Below are 16,338 nucleotides of genomic sequence, written 5' to 3'. Positions count from 1 at the left end.
GCTGTGTGTGAAAAGGGGCTAAGTTAACTCTTAGCCCAGAGTTAAAGATATGCAGTGTAAAAACCCCTACAGATGTAGTGGTTACTGCTTGCTTGGCCTACCTTACTTCCATCTAGTACCCCCTTTGCCAAAATTTGGATTCTCTGGCTTTACTGAATGCCAAGGTGACCACAATGTCTATCATTAAAACATCCATTCAGAAACTCATCACAGACACACTGTCCACGTTTTCCTACAGTCTGGTCTTCTAGCCAGCTGGTTAACCATGCAGGTGGAGAGGAAACAGATGCCTCTGGCTGCCGTTTGATCCATAAAAGTTGAATATTAGCAGCACTGGGCATCGGAGGCTGGTGAACTTAGACCCTCACCGGCCGATCTACGTAATGTAGCCAGTGTTCGGTCTCTTCACTGTCTGAGCCACCTGCTACCAGCAGCCTATCTGCTCCCAATACTGCCCTTACACACCCAGCCACAGCAAGGTCCTTGATGTTATCAAAGCAATTTGGCCCTGCTTTAATCATTGGGAAAATTGAGCAGCCCCCCTCCCCCTCCCTTGTACTTTGGAAGCAGACAAAATCCAATCACTCATAAGAGAGGTTATTGATTGATGTAATCTTATTGGAGGTGAGGTGGTGGAGGGGACGTGATTGATTGCTTTTGTCTGCTACACGTGTTGCTCTCGGTTGCCGATTTGTGTCCACTTTCATCTGGTATTTAATCTCTGTGTGAAGTTCTCAGTTCCCCTCCTCCCCCTCCGGTGTCACCCCGGGACCTGTCCCCGCCAAGCGGAGCTGATGGACCGCAATTCTGAGCTGGCTTCGTTTGATCTTGTCCACCTGTTCATGACCGCTGTCACATTTCTGTCCGGCTCTCGTAAAGAGGAGGGACTGTTACTCCACACACAGCCTCCATTTATCCACACAGCCTGCAGGAATATTCAGTGACGTATCACCACAGCTACATTAAATCACACTGATGAGGACAGACATGACACAATATTAGATTGAGTCACTTGTATGTGTAAATGAGAACTCTTTAGACTAGTGAGATAATTCAAGATAAGTGACATGACCATGTCAAAGCAGAGGGAAGCAACAAATCTTACTGATTTCCTGACGGATCTGATTACTTTTATGAGTGATTTCTAGTTAGAAACTGGAGTTAAATGATTTCTATATTAAGGCTCAGGGGTTTTGTGTTGTAGCGTCCAATAGAATAACCTTTTCTATTAAAAGCAGTGTGTATTCTGACTTTAATAACTACCAATGATGTCTAACAGAATTTTACACATTAAATCTGTTAAGTAAGATCATTTCTACGTTTTACCCATTAATTTATTTCATCAGTGTGAAACTGTCAATATCAGTGCTGCAATTATTGGTTGTTTAATTGATTAGTTGTCAATTATTAAATTAATTGGCGACTAGTTTGAGAATTGGTTTATTGTATTGATTTCAACTTATCAGATGTGAATATTTTCTAGTTTCTTTCCTCCTCTCTAACAGTAAACTGAATATATTTGGGTTGTGGACAAAACAGGACATCTGAGGAGGACGTCACTTTGGGCTTTGGTAAACAATGAACAACAGTTTTTTAAAACTGGTTTCCAGCATTTTTTGAACCAAACATCTAATTAAGGATTAATAAAGAAAATGATTGACAGATTCATCAATATTATTTGTCTCTTTGAGGTCATTTCATGTCTCTTTGTGGTCATTAGGTGTCTTTTTGTGTTCATTGTGTGTCTCTTTGTGTCTGTTATGTCTCTGTGGTCCTTATGCGTGTCTTTGTGGTCATAATTTGTCTCTTTGTGGTCTGTCTCCTTGTGGTTATTTGTGTCTTTGTGGTGGTTTTGCATCTCTCTATGGTTATTTTGTGTCTTTTGTGATCACTGAACTTATTGTCTCTTTGAGTAACATTTTGCAGGTGAGGCCCAGTGGGCCCCCTGAAGCTGTGCCCAGTAGACCCATTCTGTAATCCATCCATCCGTCTGTCTTAAGTAGGGCTGTAGTTATAAAATCCTTGAGTGTTTTGAACTGAGCAGTGGAGTTTTCTCTTGAATTCATCTTTTCATTTGGGAGAGAAAGAACATATTCTTTTAAAAATGACAGTCTTGCTTAAAGTATGTCAGTTAAATGTGAGTAACTGTTGTCAGCTTGTTTAGGGTATAGTCAGCTTCTCTGTGTCTGAACCCCTTGAGGAGAAGTTATATAAAAAGCTGCCATGTTCACTTTTCCTTATCAAAAGCAGACCAGGTGACAAAAACAAAGACAAGAATCCAAAACACAGACATGAAGCACTGAGCCGAATCACCTTAATGATGAGACAGAACCTGCAGGGTTATTGATGCTTGTTGCTTCCCGACTGCTTTGTGTCCACAGTCATGGGTCCATGTATCGATAGTGGGTTTGTGGCCTCGAAAACTTCTTTTCTCTCTGCCAGCCCCAGTGTCTGAGCCCAAGTGACTGAAACAAGGCAGTGAATTTATCACAAGTGGGCAATGCAATTATCTTGGGAGTGGCCACGTGACAGAAATCAATATGACACAAAGCGCTCAGGCATTGACTCTCATCCATGACAAAGTGCGCTGGTGTCTTTCCATAGAAAGGAGTGGATTATTGGACTTTGTGAGCCTCCTACTTTTTTTGATTTACTGTTGGGTCATTGCAACATTATAAAAGAGCCATTGTTTTACAAGAGGGGGAAGTAATGAATGGTCTGCTGAAGTCGCACCTATGGAGAAAGTCGAGTGAGAGCGGCTGCCTTTATTAGCTCGTCTGGACACAACTCATTCACAGCTGGGATGGAAAGGAAGCTCTAACCCGGTGCTTTGGATGTCTCGGATGTTGCTGAAATTTTCCAGCAGGGGGCCCCAGTGAACTGAGTACAACCCTGGAGAAAAACTGATTCCAGCAGCAGGTCTCTGCCCTCACCTCTGCAGGACAAACTGGAGCCTTGATGCGTCTGACCAGGCCGGAAACTCAAGTCTACTCTACCGGTACCTCGCCACATAAATCCCACTAGAGATACAAACAGCTTGCAGTGCACTGCAACTCTATTAAAACAAGCTTATGACAAAGTAATCAATTAAGATATAAGGCATCCAGAGGGCTCTGTGGTTCATATTCGGTGTGTAATGATTAAAAAATGGGTTAGGAAGCGACACAGTGCAGTGGAAAGATGATAAGAGAGAAGCAGTTAAGGAGGAGGAGACGGGAGAGCGTGCACCTCAGGAAGCATTTGAGCGCACCCACACTGAGGCGGAATCAGTGGGATAAAGAGACGGGGGAAGGAGTTGAGGAGTAATAGATTTTAGCTGCTTGGCCACACTTCCCACACAGCCCCAGTCCCAGCTCTTGTGTTTTCTGTTTTAATAGGGGGGAAAAAGGGTGAAGTCAGCAAAAACAAAATGCCGCCATTAAATCATCTCCCCGGATCCGGTGTCAGAGCAGTAATGGGAAACGCACTCATCATCGGAAAGGTTACTGCTTTCCAGAACCTCCCTGCTAGCTTTTCTCTCTCTTTATCCCTCAGCCCCTCCCCTTCCTGCGCCTCCCGGCCCTCAGTCTCATCCCCCCAAACCAGAAACCAGCTGTAGCCGAGCTGATCTCTGGTTTTGCCGACTGCCTTTAGGTCCCCACGGACCCCAGGGGTCGAGGATGAGGGATTGGGGCAGCTACAGTTCGCCACGGTGAGTTGGTTCCATCTCACGGAGATGCCACCACGTCGGAAACCCAAAATGTCTCTCTTTCTGTCTCCCACAAGAACAAAGGCTGAACATCCACCTGCAGTACCTTCCGTTGGATGTATATTACAAAATCTGTGGACAGCAGCATCAGTCAAAAACCGCAGCAAAATACTCATAATTTGATGAAAAGTTCTTAGCGTAATCAGCTTGTGGGAAATTTCCCTGGGCTTTCAGCTACATCCTGTGGCTTTCATCAGTAGACTGAGTCTTCTCTTGTAATGAAGAACCAAAAAAGTAACTGAGCAAACAAGTTAATCCTCTGATCAAGGCCACAAAATATGACTTACTTTCAATAAGAGGATCTTGTGCAAAGGATTTTTTTGTCAAATGCTTTTTCCAAGGCCAGTAAGCTCAACTACTGCCATGTGGCACCCTTGGCCTGTCCATAAAGCACTCACTGCTCTACAGAAATACTGTACGTTTGAGTTTTTAAAAACATCTCCATTATGTCATATATCCACCACAGAGCATTGACTAAAATTTGTGTTTACAAAAATTCTTTAAGCAACCAAATTTAAAGGATCTTTATCAAAAATGTGTGTTTAAGTAAGTAAAAATACTAATCTAGGCCAAAATGTCATTATCCTATCTAGACTCTCAAATATAAATTATGGTTTTGGCTTAAAAACTCTAGTATCTGTCGAGGTCTGATCAAAATCTATGTGCCAGGCTCAAATTAAACTTATTGACCATAGTCATAGTCTCCAGAGGATGAGTCATTTATATTTTGGACGCGGCTTGACACTCTTGTCCAGCACCAAACTCAGGAACATTACAACTAGACAATGACAAGCAACGCCGAGTCCTACACTGTTAGTTTGATCAGCTGTTTATGACTGCCAGTCTGAAGAAGTTTAACTGGCCCTGAAAAGTTGAGCCTGAAAAGGCTCAAGCCCGACAAATTTCTGTCTAAAACCAATCCGAACCTGGCCCTCATTAGCATATTCCTGCTCAAACACAATTACAACCCAACATTTTTCTCAACAAGCTTCCCTCTATGTACCAAACAGTATTAGTTGGCAGTGACATGGACAATACATGGGGGGAATCTGAATTGACAACGACAAAACTGGGGAGAAAAATTAGAAAAAAATTAATACTAGTATTACCACTGATAATAATAAAAATAATAATAAAATAATTGTAGTATAGGCCAAACCTGACGTAAGCCAATGAAATATGTAGGAAATATGCTTGACCCGACCCAAACCCGTTGGGTCCGGTCGGGTCTGAGCACAAATCTCAAGCTCTAGTTGTCTGTCATTGTAAAGGAGCCCACAGCTTCGGAAATACACACTCTTCTACAACATTATTAATAGTTTCTGTACAATCCCTAGACAGCCACTTACTCATTCAGCAAACATTCGGCATTAATTATAACTCTATTTCACATGAAATGGGAGAATGAAAACTGGTATTCCAGCCTGTGACATGCTAGCTGTAGTCTTGTTGTTGAAGATGACAGTTTTTCAACATATCATGGTCAATTTATGCTTCAGTACAGCAAAATACATCACATATTTTCATATGTTTTTGACTTTTATTACAAATCAGCGTTCAACTCTAATATGATGTGTATGAAAGTGTTTACTTGATTAAATACTTGGTGGTCTGTGGGTTGTCAGCTTTAAGAAATTCTATCTGCTTAGGCACGAAAATGGCTAGAAGTAAAGGTCAAGATATTGGCAATCAGCAGCTACAATACTGCGTAGACACAGTTTTTTAAAAAAGTCTCTGCTGATCAAAGCGTGTCAGTTGCTGCAGAGAGAGAATCCAGCAGATCCGTCTCAGCTGTACTGTATGTGGGCTGAGAAGCAACATTTCGTCTGAGCCGCACCCCCCCACCCCCCAACAAGAAGGCCACTTCCCAGGTGATAAATCATAGATGACAGAGGGCATTACACGCACAAACGGACCGCCGCTGCCGCACCTTTAGAACAATTAATTAGCTGGCTGACACTCATTTATCACTGCGGCAATAAGGTGAAAAAGTCAAGAGTTTATTAAAGCTCCGCTTAATTTTCAAGAGCTATAGGCCAGAGGCTGAGACACTTCACATACACAACAGCAGCAACATTCACATTCTTACTTCATACAGTATCACAGTAATACAGTATACAGTACACCATTAATAAGAAATAATCCCTTCAAAGCAAGTCTGTAAACAAATGTTTGGCAATTAAAAGAAAATATGGTAGTCACTTTAAGACTACGTCAGAGTTGAACTCTGCTCACAACACAAGCTTATGATATATAATCAAGTATGTAGGCACGAAAAGAAAAGACATGTATGTTTGGCCTCTTCAATAAATACTGTACACATGGTCACACTATAGAGCTACCTGGCATTCAAATTCTACACGACCACATCACTTATTTTCAGCTTTAAATTACTGTACAGATGTGAGTAAATAGATAAAGCCATGCATTGTAGAAGTGACATAGTCTCTGAGACGGACAGAGTATGAGTGATGGGAGAAGACTGCTCAGGAGTCACTGAGATCTCATCTCTGAAGACAAACCCAGCATGGTGGTGTTTCTGGACACACCCCAGAGAGACAAAAAGCAGTAAACTGCACGGGTATGACTGCTCCCAAAAGCATGCATATAGGGCCCTGGATAGGCACCAGAGTGACATATGAGGGCAGGATGTGACACTTGTCATGAGCCCTGACAGAGCAGCAAGCAGCTGTTGTTTTGACAGCACTGACTATGGGCCACCAGGGACGTGGAGACAAAGCTGGGCTTCTTTCTGAGGACGTGTCAGTTTAACTGTCACTTCAAGATATGGAGACAGAGGAAGACTTCTAAATGCCTGAAGACACGAGAGAGACATTTGGACTAATATTTAAGTGCTATTACCGCTAACTACACTAGTTTGTTTTCTACTACAGATGCTTGGATGGTAGCATTACTTTACTGCTACACTCGATACACAAGAAACAGTCGGCTTCTCTATACACAACACTGACTCTTCTTTACTCTGGTCCTCCGTTTACTGAGAAAACACAACACAACACTCAAGTCTGGGAAAGCCTGCGTCCAAGTGCGTCTGCAAAGAACCAAATTCACACTGAAATGCTCAGATTGTTTTAGTGGCAGATGACTTCAGTCCATAATACTGATGAGAAGTCATAGAGAGGTCAAAGTGCACAGCAGCAGCCTGGTACCAATGAAACTATGTTGATCACACGTTGGAAGCAGGTGAACACCGCGAGGCATCGACTGGAATTAATCAGGACAGAGCCCTCAGTCAGACAATGTAAAAAGGAGTAACACTTTCTATAACCTCCATGTCTATAATGCATTATAAACACATTCATAATGCAATATACTGTCCTTATAGAAATGTATAATTTAGGTTATAATGACAACAATAACAATAATAATAACATGGTATGATACTCACATCTATAATGCATTACAAACACAGTGCTTTATACTGTGCTTACAGCAGCCTATATAGTTATGAGCACTCATAAATATTTGTAATTATTTATTGCAATAACTATAACAAAGTATGATGCCCATGTTTATAATGCATCATAAATATACTTTTAATGCATTATACTGTGCTTATAGCATTGTATAATGATAGTCATAAGCACTCATAAATACTCAATCCTTTATAACAATCATAACACATTATTACACCCATGTCTATAATTAATATAAGCACATATATTGTGTTACACTGTTATTCTACCAATGTATAATTAGTTATAGTTAGTTATACACACTTCATAATGCTTTACAACAATAATCATAACACAATATGATGCCCATGTCTATAATGCATTATAAACACAACTTGCCATGCGTTATACACTCATAAAAATGTATAATGATTTATAATGATTACCATAAAACTTCATAAAGCATAAACTGAATTGTAAGGTCAAGTATCAGAATACTTTATAACTACTGGTCACTGTCTGACAAATTTTGGCGCAAGGATCATAGTGAATTTTTTTTCAAACATATTGTAACACATCATAACCAAAAACTGAGGATTATAATACGCTATGAATGTTGCCAGAGGGTGAGCAGCGATTAATAAGTACTATGATACTTGACTTTAGAAGTTATTATAAAGTACTTTAAAACATGTTATGATTACTGTAGCGTGAAGCATTATTAATATTTATGAGTCCTCAGAAGTACATTTCTACATTAATATTAGCACAGAATAATGCATTATAGACATGGGCATTATAATATGTTATAATTACTGTTATGAAGCATATGTGTTGTCAATATAGTTAGGAAGCATTATGAATATTTGAGTGTTTATAACTATAATTATAAATTGCTATAAGCACAGTAAAAGACAAAAGTATGTTTATAATGCTTTTATAGACATGAGTGTCATAATAAGCATTATATGTGTTATAATTACAGTTAGGAAACATAAATAACTGAGTGCTTATAAATAGACTTTTAAATTGCTATAAGCACAGTAGAACATGTTTATGTTTATGCATGTTTATAATGTGGCGTCATAGAAAGCGTTACCCAAAAATCTGAGTTTTTCACTGTGCTTCCTCACTGTGAGCAAAACGATCACAGTCAAGAATCTTCCACTGCTTTCCTACAGAGGGAAGATCAGCTGCCATGTGAGCAGTTATGAACACTAATAAGCTTTGGACAAACTTATTACACTCAACATCGCTTGAGAAAAGCTTCTTATTCTTCATTGGAAAACAGTGCATTTTCAGTGGTCTTTATAATTCAATAGTGGGTATACTGTTATCATAAAAAAGATGTCTTATCAAATCAAACTGAATTCCACTTCATAGCTGACTGATCGCTCCCAGTCTAACTTCCTGTTTCTAAAGGAAATACATCATATTAAGAAAGTAAATACACCATTTCATGGGATCTTTACAAATTGAATGCGGAGCAGTTGTTCCCATCATTTGGCTCGATGGTAAGCTCTTCAGTTATACTTATTTGTGTTTCATGCTACCTACGTAGCACAAGACAGGTTGACATAACTTGTACAAATACATGTAGAACTTCATCTTGGTCAAAACTTTGTAGATGCAGACAATTGCATAGATGCAACTGAAGCCACAGCTGGTCACAAAAAGAATCAACCAAGTTACTTGTAGAATGTTAAAACAGTTAAGATTCCAACATTAACCAAAACATTTATGCTCCTTGTTTTAGATTTAGACAGTCCTGCTCAATTTTCAAGTTGTTGGTCCAGTTTGGATCAGAGGTGGCTGTGGGGTCACCATGACGGTCTCGTTCTTCAGCCTGACTTCTTCAAACGCCTCAATCTGCCTCTCTCTGTCTCTAAGCCAACGGTCATCTGTCCCCAGTTTTTATGGGAGGTGAGGTGGCTGCCCCGGCTCTCACAACCTGTGCAATGCAAAGATAGAAAGAGTCAGGGCAGCACACCTCACACCCCCGAGCAGCAACCCTCACAACTTAAACACTGCCGCAAATACAACACAAACACTTTGATATTCAAGTGTTCAGCTTTTTCTTTCATCTTTTTTTCCATGGTACTGCTCTTGCAATGGACATAGTATCATTTTTAGAAGCAGTACATGATGTCACTGCAACAATTTGTTGATGCTTCCTCTCTACACACACCGCTGTGTTAACTAGTGCAAAAGAAAATACATTAAAAAAGAACATTCTCAAATAAAAAGCCAATATGCAAATAATAAGCCTGCATGGACAAATAAAGGTGAGTTGCTGGGTGAGTAAAAGAAAGAGTGCGGGTATCGTGGCTGTTGAAATGACCTACCTTGCATCATATTTTCAGCATATTGTACATTTTGACAGTCTCATGTGTATACTCACCACTCTGCTGCTCTTTTAAACAGGAATACATTCACAACATAATTCCAAGTGCTTCTACCTGTTTTTTTTCTGGCTTTAAAAAAGGCAAAGTCAATGGCACACAACACTTCCTGCACAGTTATTACATTAAAAGCCTACAATGAAAGGGAGGGATTTACCAGTCCCTCCAAGATTTCACAGACTGTTTTTGGGATTGATGTGGCCTAAAACACCTGATTTCATGGCAACTTTTCCAAAAAAAATTGCATGTTGTTCTGTTTTTTAGACATTTTTTTTGCAATAAAATTGCAGGAGCATGTGAAAATTTGATTTTTTTTATATTTATGGAAATCAAAGGCAACCTGTTTCAGCGAGAACAAAAACTGCAATCTACTCTAAGTGTTCTAAGTAACGTCACCAAAAAGCTCAGGATTACAAAAACTCTAACAAAATGTTTTATTTGTAGATGAAGACGATGCACCTGGAGGTATTCCACAAAGAAGCAAAATCTTTTTGACATCAATAAAAGTGCACAGAGCATTGATAAATATCAATAACATTGACAAAAACCAAACAAATCAATTATTAGAACTCACAGGAAGCAATGAAGGTTGGTCAACTTTGCGGAAAAATTGCTTGGTTAAATTTGTGTTAATTGTTGCGATTGCAACATCGCACCTTCCTGGAGGGACTGAGTTAGAGCTTCAAACATTATTGATTAATTTGTCTGATCAATTGATTGGCTTTTAATACCTCCGGAAATAGTCATAATTTTTCTAGAGCCCAAAGTAACATTTTCACATGTTGAGAATGACTTAAATGATTTTAAACAATTATTTCAGTAGTTGGTGCTTTGTTTTTTGCTGATTGATGAATTGTTTAATCTCTGGAGATACAAAACTCTTTAAACTGCTGGAATGTGAAACATCTGTGCAGAAGTGCTGAGTTTCATTGACAGCAGTTGAACAGCTATTGGAGAAACTGCTCTGTAGAATCAGTTGGAAATAAGAAAGTGAGTGTTGTATTTCTCTCCATGCTCAGCAGAGTGATGGTGAGTACAGCATGACTGGTTGTACTTGTACTGAATGTACATTACTCTGAATTTAAGGAAGAAGTGTGGACGTTTGCATCAACAGCAAATTAAAGCACGAGCAGATGTGAAGGAAAGAAAGAAATGATACAGACATGTTCTGTTAAAATGATAAAACATGATTAAAAATTTTAACATTTTAAATGAATGCCAGTCTATGATGGCATATTAGTGCCACTTTAAGTTACAACAGCATCAAAAAAAAAAAAAAAAAAAAAAAAAAAAGATGGAGCTGGGAGAGGGAGAAAATATTTACAGAAACTCAATTTCTGATATTAAAGTTGTACATTTACAAAAAAAAACTCTCTTAGATTCAAGTGGTGAATTTATAAGAAAAAACTTTCTTTGAATTTATAAAGTCAGAAATGTGCAAGAAAAAAAAAACCCTGTTATCATAAAAAACATTTTTTTTTAAACGCCAGGATAAATTATGTTTCTCAGTTATTAACAACAGTTTACAACAATTTTGCATCAGCTACACGTTGTTTACTGTGTTCACTTTAAGACAAATTATCTTGGCCTTGACATAAAACTCATTATTTTTAACACAAATTTATGAACTTACTCTCAGTGAATATTTTCATTTTTTTTTCTCTAAAATGTACCACTTTAATCTCAGTGAATTTTATTTTTTTCCTCATATATTAACAACTTAAATGTCAGTGATTTTTTTTATTTTCTTGTCAATTTTCCACTTTAATCTCAGTGAATATCTTTTTTTTCTTGCAAATTTACCACTTTAATCTCAGTGAATTTTTTTCTTTTCTCGCATTTTTACCACTTTAATGTCAGTGAATATTCATTTTTTCTTGCAAATTTACTGCTTAATTTCAGTGAATATTCCTTTTTCCTTATAAATTTACTACTTTAATCTCTGTGAACATTATTTTTTCTCTAAAATTTACCACTTAAATCTCAGTGAATTTTTTCTCTCTCTAAAATTTACCACTTTAATCTCTGTGAATATCGTTTTTTTCGTGTAAATTTACTACTTTAATCTTGGAAGTTCATGTCGTCACCCCTGTCTTCAATATAACCTGTTTCAAAGCTTCATTCTATTGATCCAAAGATGTGGAAGTGTTGCATTGTTTAGCACTTAACTGTTTCAGCGAAACAATTCAAAACATCATAAACTGGTTCCAGTTACAATGAGGCAATGGTAGTTTTGGAGGAATAATGGGAAATTCATGAAGGGAATTCTGGTGTGATGAGAATGGAGCAGATTTTTTTGCAAGACATTTATCACATGACAATGTGCTGACAAGGTGCCTGCTGTGATCTGCTTTTTTATTTTCTCACAGAATTCCAATGTCAAAGAAGAATCCTGGTTATTAGATGCCTGACACCTGAAATCCCAGGAAAGGAGCTGAATAAATTGTGCTATTCATTACACCTTAATGAACTGTGCAAATGTATGTGGCAGGTCAATATAGGGGGCCTATGGAGAAGATACCCTCAGCCCCCTCATTCTGCAGAGCCCAGGCGGCCAGAGCCTAATGAAGACTGAACTTTAATCATCAGGAGGATATGGCTGCCTCACGAGACCAACACACACACACACACACACACACACACACACACACACACACACACACACACACACACACACACACACACACACACACACACACACACACACACACAGAGCATGTTTAATAATCCTACCCCACTGCTCCCTCTCAGAGCCACACACACACACGTTCCCTCACCTCACGAGGTTTTCGTTGTCGCCCGGGCCTTTGCAGGTTGTACACTCGGTCCTCGTGTCGTCGGCTTTGGGTTTTTTCTGCATTGCAGACTGGCGTTGTCGGCGTTCCCGTGGCAGTGGTTCCTATGGAAACACGGCTGATTAGAATCAAGAGCCGTATGGGCACTTGTTGGTGGTCGGGATATAAGAGGAATGGATGTTAAAGTGGTGACAGACGGGGTCTAAACTATTTCTTGAATACAATTCATCAAACTGACTGCTGATGAGACCAATGTGGAATGTACAGTTGACATTTCTGCAAATACGTCTACAGTTGTTAATGTGATTACTGCATGTTTCATATTGACTTATTATTTATACAAAAACACAAAAAATGTAGGCAAATGAGAATAAGCATAGCACACTGTGTGTTGCCTTCAGTGTTCTCATCATAGCCTCTCTGGGTCAGATCTCTTTTCAAATCCTTCAAGTAAGGAGCAGCTCAACACTTCCTTTGTCTTCTTTTGGGACAGATATGAGAAGAGTGATATCAGTCTCATTTGTGTTAACTAGAGATGGGAGCGATTAGTCGGCTAAACAATTAAACATTTCTACCCTCGCTAGTCAGCAGCAGAGCTACTAGTCAGTTAAACTAATTATTGATATTATATTCAAGTACAGTGCCAGTTAACTTTTGCCTTGATTGGTGTTTCCTAAACTTTTTTCTGGGGACCCACTTTTTAAAAATGACAAAACATTGTGACCCAATTTAGGGCCTAACAATGAATAATGTTAATCTTTGTATAAATAAACATTTCTGACCATTTTACCGCCATTTCTGAAACACCTTCTCTTATCTAGACAATTTTTATTGAAGTCATACACATTTTAAAGATTTCATAAATGAGAAATAAATGTACTTAGGCTAAATTAACAGTCCATCTTATTATTTTTATTTCCTCTCATCAGGAAGAACATATAGGACATTTTAGCCTGATTCAAAAATGGCTCTCATTTTACCTTTCATCAGTAAAACAATATACACACTTTAAATCTGAATGAATGAATTTCCTCCATAGTCTTGTATTTATTTGGTGACTCAAATATAATTTCCTGTGACCCACCAGTGGGTCATGACCAGCTGCAGCCCCGGCAGAAAGGCGGCCCACCTCTCCTTGCACTAATGCCCAAGTGGCCTCCATGTTGTTGTAATCAGAAAAGTGGGACAGATAAGATCTGGTAAAATCAGCGTGGTCCGTCAGTATTTTGACATCGAAATAAGTCTGACATATGGCCACTTGACTGGAACAACATATGATCACATTCAGCACAGGTATGTGGCTGTTAGCAGGCTGCTGGTGTTAGCACTGCTAACAGTAGCCATATTGTGTGGCAGCTATATTATGATTTCAGTAAGTTGTCATGTCTTTTAGGATAATGCACAATGTTCACAATGCATGGTGCAAAGTGAAACACATTCCAGTAGCATTTATGAATGTGACTAACAGCTTCAAATGGCTTCTAATACACAATTTTGTTTGACAGTGTTAAACCTTATTGATTAATAAATGGTGCTTAATTTTGACTCAGTTTTTCTTGTTTTTTTATTGCAAATTTATCTCAAGAGAAAATCTGATTTTTTTTTTTTTTTTTTTTTTTTTCTTTTGCAAATTTACAACTTTAATTTCAGTGAATACTCTTTTTTTCTTCTTGTACATTTACTACTTTGATCTCAGATTTTTTTCTTACAAATTTGGTTTTGATTTGTTTATATAAGAATGTGATTAACGGCTTCAAATGGCTTCTAACACACTTAATACTTTCTGACAATGTTTAACCATACTGACTAATAAACCTTGACTGTTTTCTGAGCGTTTTCTTACTTTTAGACTAGCTGACAAGTCCACAACAAAATATCTGTTGAACTGATAGTGAAGTTAGTCATGAGGAAGATGTGGTTAGCCTAGCTTAGCATAAAGACTGGTAACAGGGGGAAACAGCCTCTCTCCAAATTCAAAATTACACCAACACTTCTACTGGTCACCAGTTAACACACTGTATCTTGTTTGTTTGATCTGTGTGCAGATGTAGTGAAATGTAAACATAACCATTTATGTTGTGGAACTATTTTTTAATACAATGTATCCATCCGCCCAGTACTTACACCACTGTACTAAGGTTGCCAGACAAATTTGAAGAGCACAGGTTTTGGTTTTGGTCAAGATGATACCAAACCTGGCAACCCAGCATGGCAATATGACTTGAGGAAGACACACACGGTCACTGCGCACTGCAGCAGGGAACTGAGTGGACCTCTCCTACCTGTCCTGTTCACAAGACCTCTGGGTCAATAAACAGCTTGTGGGGACTCGTGGTGGACATTTATGGAACGTTTAGTGACAACTGGCCAATTTATGACAGGACCGGCATGACACCGACCTCAAATCGACCCTCTTAAGGGCCAGTATCCCAGACTCACAATGATCCCTGGAACTCACACAGAGAACAAAGGAACAAAGGAACTGAGACTGTGCTGCAAAAGTGAAGGTACCACTAATTGATAAGGGAGTTATATTAACAATACTGGTGAAACCGGTGGGTTTAACATGCTGATTTTGATGAAGGAACAACAGAAACTGGACCAACAGGAACTGGTTACATAAATTCACTCATCTGGAAAAGATACTGACTGTGTGTTTGTTCTCATTTAGGAGATAAAACTAGAAGAATATGAATATGATTATAGAAATAGGCAGGAGTGTTGACATACTGCAGTTGTGCTGAAGCCTGGGTTAACACTGTCTATCAGTTATTACTCAGTGGATATCATGTGTCACCCATTCTGGGGAACTGGGAGAAATCACGTCCTACCATGTGAGACCATTTATCATTACATATCATAATGACTTACAGACATTCATGCTACAGCCAGTTAAGTCCTGTCCAGTCTAAGTTAGGTTAAACTCCTCCTGCCTCCAGCTCTGTAGTTACTGCAAAACTATTTCTTTCACTCTTGGAAAGAAGGCAAATAAGTGAATTCCACAAAATGCTGAACTGTTTCATTCTGTTGCAGCCAGTCAGCGTGAAATGATTCATGAGTCACTGAATCTATTGACATAAATCAACCAAACGTCTTAATCATTTAGTTGTAATACTTAGGACGGTGATACTGAGGCCCATGGGTCAATCTGGCCCCCCGACAGGGGGCTGGCTGACCCTCTAATCATTTTCTAACTCACGATGAAAATAAACTGATTCACACTGAGAATTGTTGTTTGTTTATACACTATTAAATGCTCAATAATGCTCCTACACACACTAAAAGAGTTTCAATATGTTGTGTCCTTAGAAGGAGCGGTTAAAGGTTTGTTTAAAAAATCCAACATCTGAGTGATTGCAGGATGGACAGAGGTTCCAGCTGTGTTTAATTTAGAGCCAGGCAAAGAAATTGACTGGACAATATTATCGGCCCAGTATTGGCCTTGGTTTATGCTGCACCATATTTTTTGTTATTTATTTATTTATTTTTACAGAGAATAATCCATATTTCTCTTATCTGCTATAGGCAGCATTAGTTGATAGTAGCATAGTTGATCTTTTCAAGTTCATTTTATGTTTATTTATTGTACTTTTTTGTTGTTTGTACCGGTGAAAGTTGCCATTTCAGTGCCCTGATGTCATTTCTGATTTTACATATACATGCAAATAAAGAATATCAGCCAATATATTAATGTTAGAATTTTGTTTACACCTAATATTTGCACCAGCCCCAAAAATCCAGCATGGTTTGTCCTCTAAATGTTACAGAACTCTTTAAAAGTGACCTAAACATTTATAACTATAAAGCAGCTGCATCTATTAAATGTAGTAAAATTTCTGATGTATATGTCATTCATAAAATCCTAGTGTCAATCATAATTAAACTAATAACAAATAATTAAAAAAAGATGAGTGACTAGCCTTTTAATCTTTATGATTTTGTTTTATAAATAGTAAAATCCAGTTGAGTATCCCTGA

General features: G+C 38.5%; 1 protein-coding gene across 1 annotated transcript in view; it reads right to left on the bottom strand.

Moving 5' to 3' along the window:
* Nucleotides 1-16,338, bottom strand: part of phf14 (PHD finger protein 14) — a 126,220-nt gene that overhangs the window by 42,671 nt on the left and 67,211 nt on the right. Inside the window, exon 16 of the mRNA XM_084738502.1 lies at nucleotides 12,344-12,465. Within this exon, the coding sequence (XP_084594628.1) occupies nucleotides 12,344-12,465 (122 nt within the window). The remainder of the gene's footprint in view (nucleotides 1-12,343; nucleotides 12,466-16,338) is intronic.

This window comes from Lutjanus erythropterus, chromosome 16 (assembly GCF_056507025.1).
Source record: "Lutjanus erythropterus isolate fLutEry1 chromosome 16, fLutEry1.hap2, whole genome shotgun sequence".
Taxonomy (NCBI): domain Eukaryota; kingdom Metazoa; phylum Chordata; class Actinopteri; order Lutjaniformes; family Lutjanidae; genus Lutjanus; species Lutjanus erythropterus.
This window is presented reverse-complemented; position numbering and strand designations above follow the sequence as displayed.